Source organism: Anomaloglossus baeobatrachus, chromosome 1, assembly GCF_048569485.1.
Source record: "Anomaloglossus baeobatrachus isolate aAnoBae1 chromosome 1, aAnoBae1.hap1, whole genome shotgun sequence".
In the NCBI taxonomy this organism is placed as follows: domain Eukaryota; kingdom Metazoa; phylum Chordata; class Amphibia; order Anura; family Aromobatidae; genus Anomaloglossus; species Anomaloglossus baeobatrachus.
The window spans coordinates 660,035,709-660,046,331 of record NC_134353.1 but is presented as its reverse complement, the minus strand read 5'-3'; the positions used below and the strand labels follow the sequence as shown (position 1 = coordinate 660,046,331).

Below are 10,623 nucleotides of genomic sequence, written 5' to 3'. Positions count from 1 at the left end.
AACATGAAAACGAAAACATCAGCACCCCTGTAGGGTGATGGTACAATGTAATGGTACAGTCCAGGAAGTGACGCAGTGACGCTTCCGGGTGAGGGGACACGTGTGTACAGGGTCCGGGGCTGTGTGCGGGGTGTCAGTCTCTACACTGCGGACACATGGCTCAGAAGAAGCGCAAGGGAGCCCGGGCGAGGAAGCAGAGGCAGCTGGACAGAGCGGGCGACGACAGCGACACGGGGGAGTTCGATGTCAGCACTGGGCTCCCGGAGCAGGATGAGGTGGTGAGTGCTGCTGGGGAGGTCAGGGCACGGTTTGTCCATAGCTGGGTATGAGAGACCCGTGGATGTTCAGGGTCTCCGGACTGTAGGTAAAACTTCGGTATCCCATATAAGCAAACGGCAACCCAAACTTTTGGCCGGTAAAATGGTCAGGGGCTGCATAAATGGGGGCAACTGCCCTGAAAACAAATGTGGATGGGGAATAATTTGGAGAGAAAAAAAATAGTGGGGTTACCCTCCTTTATGTTTGATTAGGCTGCTTTCACACCTCCGGTTTCTGCAATGCGGCACACTCCGGCACTTTGCAGGAAAATCGCAACCGTTTTTTTTTTGCTGCCGGTTGCGATTTTCCTGCATAGACTTTAATTAGTGCCGCATTGCCTTGCGTTCCATCCGGTTTTTGCCGCATGCGGCAGATTTAGCCGATGTGGCGGCCGGATGGAACGTTGCCTGGCACGTTTTTTCGTGCGGCAAAAAAAAAAACGCATCGCGCCGCATTCGGCCGATGTGGCGCATTTTTCAATGCATGCCTATGGCGGCCGGATGCGGCAATAACCGCATCCGGCCGCCGCATGCGGTTTTTGCCACTGCGCATGCTCTGTAGCATGCCGCAAGCGGCAAAAACCGGACTGGCCGCAAAGGAAAAACTTATGCAAAGGATGCGGTGTTTTCACCGCATCCGTTGCATAGCTTGCACAGCCGGATGTGTGAAAGCAGCCTAACTAGCCAAGGTAAAGCAGGCAGCTGGTGTTATCAGGCTGGGAGGGCCCATGGTTATTTGGCCCCTCCCATTTAAAAAAAACAGCAGATCTTAGTCGCCCCATAAGTGGCACATCACATTAGATCAGGGGTCTCAAACTCAGCTGGGTACCCATCCTTGTAGCATTGTGCATATCCTTGTGCCCTGTAGTATTGTACCCATCCTTGTAGTATTGTGCATATCCTTGTGCCCTGTAGCATTGTGCCTATCCTTGTGCCCTGTAGTATTGTACCCATCCTTGTAGCATTGTGCCTATCCTTGTGCACTGTAGTATTGTGCCCATCCTTATGCCCTGTAGTATTGTGCCCATCCTTGTAGCATTGTGCCTATCCTTGTGCCCTGTAGTATTGTGCCCATCCTTGTAGCATTGTGCCTATCCTTGTGCACTGTAGTATTGTGCCCATCCTTGTAGCATTGTGCCTATCTTTGTGCACTGTAGTATTGTGCTCATCCTTGCAGTATTGTGCCCAGTAGTATTGTGTTTATCCTGTTGTATTGTGCTCATCCTTGTGCCCAGTAGTATTGTGTTTATCCTGTAGTATTGTGCTCATCCTTGTGCCCAGTAGTATTGTGCCCATCCTGTGGTATTGTGCTCAACCTCAATCTCATCTTTTCTCCGTTCCCTCTTCTTAGGCTCTGTGCCCACGATCAGTATTTGCAGTGTTTTGGATGCAGCCTGTTTCAGCTGCGTCCAAAACGCTGAGATGTGCAGCACAAGCAGAGTGGACAGGATTCCTAGAAATCCCATTCCACTGTGTGTATTGCCTGCAGCAAACACTGACCTGCGCTGCTGCTTTCAGAGGCCGCAGCATGTCAGTTCTTTGCTGCGAAGTCGCATGTGTCCTCCCTAGGGAGAACACAGTGAGGAGCTGGCCCCGCAAGTCAGGACCTGCCATGTCCAGGACACTAGTCCTGATAGCGGGCACGTACCTTACTTGCTTGTTGCAGCCAGCAGACCCGTTGATGATCGCAGCTTTGCAGTGGGCTGGCATGGCTTTACAACAGTTGAATCATTTGTGGTGCCGCGCTGAGGAGCTCTGTGCACTATAGCATTGGCTGCGTCGGCCAATCAGATGCAAAGAGGCGACGTCATACAGCGACGTCACTACCTTGCACCTGATTGGCAGGCAGGAGTCATTAGTGCGGACAGCTCCTCTGCACGGTGGTGGCACCGCAAATACATCAACTGTAGTAAAGCCGTGCTGGTGCCAACTCGCGGCACAGGGCCGTGATCGTCAGGGGGTCTGCGGGCCACAACAAGCAGCCTCATTGTCCGAAAGACATCGGCATGCGTGTGGGGGTGCTAGATGCAGTGAGTAACACCAGCGCCGCCCCCCAAGCTTTAGTGCTACCCGGAAACGAAGCATCAACAAGAGTTACTCACTTCTTTTAGCACTGCCCCCTTATGATTCTTCGTTTGAGGGTGGTGCTAGAGACTGTGGGGCGGTGCTGGTTTTACTCACTGTATCTAGCACCTCCCCCAACTGATGGCTTTCACACAAGCAAAGCAAGTGGCGGCAGAGAGAGGAGTATCATGTGTCAGTCACATCAAGCGTCCATCACACATCATCCAAGATTTGGGACATCCTCACAGGGCTTTGATGCAAAATACTAGTATCTGTAGCACCTCCCTCTGATGACATCATGTTCCATTAGGGGTGATGGACTCTGTGGGGAGTGAGTGCAGCCCCAGCTACCTGTGACATCACTCAAACAAAACATCACGAAATGTGCAGAAAAAAACACCTTTAGGCCTTGTGCACACTAGACGGAATTTCCCACGAATTACCCACGGATTTGCTGCATGTTTCGCTGCAGAAAATGTTCATAGCATCTCTGCAGTGATTCACCAGAAAATCCTATGGGGAAAAAAATGCTGTGTGCACTATGCGGATTCCCGCAGCAAAAACAATTGCATGTCATTTCTTTTCTGCAGGTCGCTGTGGGATTTCACTCCATTGTCTGTAATGTAATCGTGAAATCCCGCAGGGAATAAGCAGGCAGCAAATTCTGTGCCGTTCATTGCGTTTTCCTGTGTTATTCCCTGCGGTATTTCGCAGTTTCGGAAAATAATGTTCATCACTGCCTGCGTCTTGCAGGGAAGTGATGTCATTATGACAGGAACAGAAAGCGGAGCATAGTGTAAACACACATATCACACTCACACACAGACATATAGAATACACACAGATCACACTCACACACAGACATATACAATACACATAGAAATCAAACGTACATATAAAAAAAAAAAAAAAAAAGAAACGCGGTCTCCGCCGTATTTTTACCGTCCAGCCGAGGTAAACACACAGCGGCGGCCCGGTATTCTCAGGCTGGGGAGGGTGAGGGCCAGGGTTAATGCCCCCCACCTCCCGCTGCGAGAATATAAGCCCGCAGTTGCCCCGTGACTGTCGCATCCAGTATGCGACAGTCCCGGAGTGTCCCCGACTCTTCCAGATTGCCGTGATGCGGTGGCAATCCAGGTAATAACGAGTTAATAGCAGCGTGTCGCTGCCACTAAGTCGTAGCTTAATCATGGCAGCGTCTATGAGACAGCTATCATGATTAACCCGTAAGTAAAGTGAATAAACACAAACACAGAAAAATCCTTTATTTTAAATAAAACACAAAAAAGCCCCCTCTTTCACCACTTTATTAACCCACCCAACACACAGCTCCGGTGTAATCCACGCAGGTCCCACGACGCTTGCATCCAGCCGCGACTGACTCACTGTACTGAATGCAGCTTCGTAACGAGCCTGCAGAGGTAACCACAGGTCATTTCTCACGGTCGGTAATGTGAACACATTACTGCTCGCAAGAACTGCAGTGTGTGCTCACAGGGACTCTATCTATTGATTCATTGATCTGTCCTTTATTGATTATCTAGCCATCTATCTATCTATCCATTATCTCTCTCTACTATCTATAACAGAAGGAAATTACCTTTTTTTTTTTTTAATGTGCTTTATTGCATTGAATGCATTAAAACACGTTACAAAACGCATGGGGATTTCGGTGCGTTTTTTTTGCGTTTTTTTTTCCCGCGGGTGCGGAAATCTTTCAGAGCCTGCGTAATTTTCTTAAGAAAATTCCATTTTCTAGTGCGCACAGGACCATAAGGATTTAATAGATCGGGGAGAAGTGTATGGAATTGTGTAATAAAGATAATTACAAAAGTGGTTAGGGGGTAAAGTTAGATAATTAATAATCTTTATATAGTGGCAACATATTCCGCAGCACTTTATAATTCAGTTAACTAGTCAGAAAAAACATTTTAGGTGTCAGACCACCCCTTTATTGTTGGGAGACTGAGCCCTCTGCAGCTGTCTAGAGGGGATTACCTCCATAATACTGCATGGGAAGTCACTTTTTCCTATTAGTATAGGAAGGCCCCATGTAGCTCTGTGGGTGCTCTCCTTTGGAATTGTCCAGCACTGAGCCATAATGTACCCACAGTTAGATTCCAAGAATGTGCCCAACTATTGCTGTTCACATGGTTGAGGACTGTTTATCATTTATCCTAAATGTATTCTTTTCCCTCTTGCAGCATCTTCCATCATTCCCGGCAGCAGACGCCGGCTCAGACACAGAGCTGGATACGAGGCAGCTGGTCCGCGCACAAAATAAGAAGAAAAAGAAATCTGGAGGTTTTCAGTCTATGGGTATGTCCTGCTAGTGCTCTGTGTTGGTAGCCCAGGTCTATGCTAATAGTGTTTTATAAACCGGATTTAGATTTGTCAGTAATGGTAAAATAGGACCAACCTATTACAAAGATGGCTTCATCATCATTTTTAAATTAAAAAAGAGCTAGCACTCTAAAAATACATCCGACCCGTTTAGCTTTGCCCTCCTGGTGTAAACAGGTAATTTAACTGGATTATCTGATAGAGACAAAGTCTTAGCAAAAAGCTCAGCGGTGACACTTCTCATCCTTGTGTGGAGAACTCTGTCTCTGTTCCACGGACCAAATGTAGACAGATGGGTACCGGGCCCCAGGTATAAATATTTTGGTTTTATGTGATAGGTGTATGTTCTACAGTTATGGGAGACACATTATAATTGTAGTATTCTGTGCACTGGAATCGGGTTTGTATATATGTCCACTGTTAAAGCGCCCGTTAATTGGGCTAATAGGTAAAGCAGCCGATTCCTTATCTAACAATTGTCAGTCATTGTGTGATTGCCCTGACTGTTAAAAGCAGAGTAGTGCTGTTCGTGACAAATTGGTGGCAGCGGTGGGATATCTGTGTGATCTCCCCAGCTGTCCCGACATTTGGTGGCAGCGGTGGGATATCTGTGTGATCTCCCCAGCTGTCCCGACATTTGGTGGCAGCGGTGGGATATCTGTGTGATCTCCCCAGCTGTCCCGACATTTGGTGGCAGCGGTGGGATATCTGTGTGATTTACCGGCTGTCCCGACATTTGGTGGCAGCGGTGGAATATCTTTGTGATCTCCCCAGCTGTCCCCTGACAACACATCTTGTTGTGTTTGCTGATCCCATGAGCATGAATGTTAATGGGGTATTCTCAACTTCTTCATTGGGTAAAATTGCAACGTGCTTGTGAAAATTAGTAACATTTCAATTTACTTCATATTAAAAATCCTCTCCATTGTAAAGAACGGGATATCGTTAATTTTGAAGTTTACTGATGGTTGACCAGTTTAACGGACAGCTCTGCAGTTTGCCCGTTCACCAGATTTCGGCTACATTCACATGACCGTTACGTTTTTGTGGGCCGCAAAAAACGGTCCGTTTTTTTCACGGATGCATCCGTGTGACTTCCGTTCCGTTCCGTATACGGTCCATGTGCCTTCTGTTGTTTTTGCAGACCGCAAAAAATGGAAGCAGCAAGAAAGATAAATAGATGAGTAGATATAGAGATGGATAGATATAGAGACTGAGAGATAGAGGGATGAATGAATGAATAGAGGGATAGATAATAAATAGATGAGAAAGACCTATATAATGTCCCACCTCCCTTCATATTCTAAGCTGGCACCCTTTTGTGACTTTCATGTGGCACTAAAGGGTGCTTAGCCTTGTATTTAGCCAGAAAATAAATAAATAATTAAAAAAAAAAATGACGTGGGGTCCCCCCTATCTTTTGTAGCCAGCTAGGGTAAAGCAAACGGCTGCAGCGCTGCTGTCAGGAAGTTAGATGAGATCATTTACCTGCTGTGACGATCTCCTGCTCTCCTGACGTCACCGCGGTCACTGCTGTCTATGCCCGCCACGTTCACAGCGAAGAATCGCGGGAGCCCGTGACGTCACCACTAGTGATAGTCTCGGGCTGCCCACGAGACTTGATGTGAGAACGCGGCGGGCAATGGAAGGCAGTGACAGCCCTGACGTCAGGAGAGCAGGAGATCGTCGCAGCAGGTAATGATCTCATCTAACCTCCTGACAATAGTGCTCGGCATCCTCGCGGCTGCCCGCACTGCAGTGTCAGAAGCTACTGATACTACAGTGTGGCCAGCCGCGGGGCTGGCAGGGAGTGGGACACAGACTGCACGGGCACCCGACGGAGGTCACACGGAAGTGCTTCTGTGCGGCTTCCAGGGATTTTTACAGGCCCATTGACTTGTATTGAGTCACGGTCCGTTATTACGGAACAGAATAGGACATGTTCCATAATAACGGAACGAACATACGGCATCCGATGTGTTTTTTTTGTAGGATCGGATGCATACGAAAGACATTGAAAAGATGGTCCTGTCCGTGGGTCCGCAAAAAAAAAGGAACTGACCAGGACAGACGGAACAGTCATGTGAATGAGCCCTCAGCCTGCTTCAGTTCCCCTTGTGCTTCTCCATTGCTACAGTGCAAATCTGCCTCTACTTGCAGTATCCGAGCAGGGACAGGTCAGACCAGTGGCACTACCATGTCATTGATCTGACCTGCCACTCTTCAGGAGTATGCCGCTCCCGGCAAGCAGAGGACCCCTGCACTCCTGATGAAAGGCGATACCACAACCTTTTTAAGGAGATATGCTGACCGATTAAAAGCTTTTGGGTCTTTTGGACACTGTGTACCCGCAGAGTTTTTGCCATTGTTTCTGAGGCCTCTCTGCATCTAGCATTTTTTATAATTTAAATAGTGAGCACCTTACAAGTGGAAGCTTCCTAAAGCAAGAACAGCCTGCTATTTATAACCTCCTCCTGGCTTTTCAAGCCTGAAGCCAAAGAAGTGGCAAATCCGGAACATGTGCACAACAAGTCGTTTTTACATTGCTGTGCATTTTGGTCCTACTTTGTAGTGGTGTTTTTTTTGTTTGTTTTTTTTTTAACGCTTTTTCAAGCAGGTTCTGCTACTGATTTCCTTTAGAGAAATCCAGTGTGTATTAGGCCCTGTGCCCACGGGACAAAATTCATGTTGATTTTGCTGCAGAAAACCTGCACATTTTCTGTGTTTTCCAGACAAATCCGCCGGTTTACGCAAGTACAAACACTCCCCATGTTATCCTATGGTATTTGGGAAGTGCTGTTTCAATGCTGCGGATTTTGCACCTACGGGAAATGCTGCGGATTTCCCGCAGCCACAGAGAACTGCATGTCAATTATTCTTGCAGATTGTTCCGCGCAATCTCTATTTTTACCTGATTGAAGACACCAGAGACTCTTCCTTCAGTATAGAAGAGCAAGACGTAGCCAGGAGTGGGCTGCAAGAGGCGGGCGTGGCCTGCATGAGCTGCGGTCATGTGACAGCCAGAGCTCGTCCAGGCCCCGCTTATTTTCTCTAGGAGCCGGTCGGAAACCAAGTTGCTGTGCGATACAGGTAAGTATGAACTCGCCGATCACTGCAGCACTTGTTCTGCATTGAGGATGCAGTGCCAAGCCATGGTACTGTATCCTCAATGCAGAATGCCCACAGCATATCCGCAGGACAAATCTGCTGGACCTCCGCACAAAAAACGCAGTATAACTCAGACAAAGTTGTGCTTCGGATTTCTGGGCACATGGCCTTACAGTACAAGGATTTTGGATTGTGAAAATTGAACAGAAAGTATCAATACTAAGTAGGCGAAAATTTGCAAGTTCATAACAAAGTAGCTTGGGTTGTTAATGAGGTTATCCTCTATTTGCCCACTATTTATATTGAAGAGCTATCCATAGAATAAGTCATTAATATTTGTTTCTTCATCGTTCCTTATGGGAGACCCAGACCATGGGTGTATAGCTTCTGCCTCCGGAGGACACACAAAGTACTACACTAAAAAGTGTAGCTCCTCCCTCCTAGCATATACACCCCCTGGATAACCAAATATAGCCAGTTCAATGCTTTGTGTTCAGGAGGCACACATCCACACATGCATTCTCATCTGATTTTGATTTTTGGAAAGATTTTGAAGAAAAGCGGGTCCAAGCCTGGACTCCCGGCATGTCCCTTCTCACCCCACTGTGTCGGCGGTGTTGTTAAGGTTGATTTCAGGGCTGGAGCCCTTCATGCCGCGCTCCTTCACCATCCCCTCGGGCTCTGGCTTGAAGTGGGAGCCAGCACGGTTCTTCCTGCCTTGCAGGAGACCGGTCTCCATCCGCAGCCCCTTTTGGATCCTGCCGGACGGAGCACTCATCCCTCAGGGACCTGGCCCTGCGTCTCACAAGCTAAGTATCTGAGACGTGGTTATCGGGGGGTCCCTTGTGCTTTATTGTTGGGGAGAGTGTGCTGGGTAACTATGCTGACTTTTCCGGCCGGTTCTCTGGTTTTCACCGGAGAACCGCGCCGATGGTGCCTGCGCGCCGGCCGCATTGTTAAATTTAGGCCCCGGCTTCGCCTGAGGCCTACTTTCGTTTTCACTGCCCCTGCATGCCAATCAGGCAGAGGGACAGTGCGGCTCCGCCCAGCGGCTGTTCGGCACAGGGAAGGGACACTCCTCTCTGAGGAAAGATTCCCTCCCCTGTATACCTCCTTGGCCCTCCGGATCCCGCTCTTTGAGTTAGGCCCCGCCCCCTCTCCTCGCTCCGGCGCCATTTTATCAGCGTTCTCACACTGATCGGAGCTGGCTGCAGCATCTCTCTGGGGGTCCGGCCTGTGGGATCTGGAGGGCACACAAACGGTCTGTTAAGCCACAACCTCCGGTTGTGGACCTGCTTATATACTGTCTGGGGGCCATTCTGCTCAGAACCCCCACTTCAGCAGCATGTCTCACACAAGGAGCAAGGCTGCAGGGCTGTACTCAGTATGCACTGCATGTAAGCTCGTACTGCCTGAACCGAGCACATATCCACATTGTGATGCCTGCTCTAACATGGTGGTGCCTCAGCCTGGAGTCTCACTCCCAGTGGTCCCTCCGGCTGAACCCCCGGCTTGGGTAGAATCCTTCTCTAAGTCTATCTCCCAGTCCTTTGCCGACTCCATGGGACAGTTGTCCCGGACTCTGCTGAGCATGCATCAGCCCCCTTCTCAGGGCGCCTCTGCTGCTACGGCTCGCTCAGCAGAGCTCACACAGCTCAGACCCCGTCCTCCTAAACAGAGACGCAGGGACTCCTCTCCTTCCTCGTCCCGCGGCTCTGATTCACGAGCTGAATCGCAGGACGAGGAGGATGCCTTTACAGTGGGCTCGGACGCTACCTCCATGTGCCCCATTGATTTGACCGAAGGTGATGCAGATGTTAGTGACTTGATTGCGTCCATTAATTCTGTACTGAACCTCAATCCACCAGTATCAGAGGAACAACCCTCTCTGGTAGAAAAGCACCAGTTTACCTCACCTAAGAGAGCAAGGAGTGTGTTCTTTAACCACTCCAGTTTTCAGGCTGCTGTGACCAAGCCCAGGGCCTGTCCTGACAAACGCTTCCCAAAGCGTAGTTCTGATGACCGTTTTCCCTTTCCACCAGAGGTGGTCAAGGAGTGGGCTCATTCACCGAAGGTAGACCCTCCGGTGTCTAGAATCTCAGCCCGGACAGTTGTATCTGTGGCTGATGGCACCTCACTTAAGGATTCTACTGACCGCCAGGTTGACCTTCTGGCCAAATCTGTATATGAAGCGGCAGGGGCCTCGTTCTCCCCGTCTTTTGCAGCAGTATGGGCTCTTAAAGCCGTCTCTGCTTCTCTGGAGGAGATGCATTTCCTCACCAGGGACTCTATGCCCGAAATGGTTGCCTTAACTTCCCAGGCTTCAGCCTTTTCATCCTCTGCCATGTCTGCCATGCTGGAGGCTTCTCACCACACTGCGGTGGCTTCAGCTAATTCCCTCGCTATCCGCAGGATTCTGTGGCTTCGAGAGTGGAAAGCAGACGCTTCTTCCAAGAAGTACCTTCCTGGGCTCCCATTTGCTGGCCCCCGGATGTTCGGCGAACAACTGGATGAAATTATTAAGGAAGCTACTGGCGGGAAGAGTGCTTCCTTGCCACAAACTAAAACCAGGAAACCTGTCCAGGGCAGGAACCAGTCGAGGTTTCGTTCCTTTCGTTCCTCTAACTGGTCATCCTCTAAGCCCTCAGCCTCGTCCACTAACTCAGCCAAGGACCGAAAACCCAGCTGGCGCACGAAGCCGCGTCCTCAGAAGACCGCAGGAGCCGCTGCCACTAAGGCAGCCTCCTCGTGACTATCTGGCCGCGCCAGCAACGTCCTTAGTCGGTGGCAG

General features: G+C 49.4%; 1 protein-coding gene across 1 annotated transcript in view; it reads left to right on the top strand.

The window, feature by feature from the left end:
* Positions 1–64: 64 nt before the first annotated feature.
* DDX54 (DEAD-box helicase 54) overlaps positions 65–10,623 on the top strand; it is a 34,760-nt gene continuing 24,201 nt past the window's right edge. The window contains exons 1-2 of the mRNA XM_075320000.1: positions 65–278; positions 4,586–4,700. Coding sequence (XP_075176115.1) covers positions 156–278; positions 4,586–4,700 — 238 coding nt within the window. The 5' untranslated portion in view covers positions 65–155. The remainder of the gene's footprint in view (positions 279–4,585; positions 4,701–10,623) is intronic.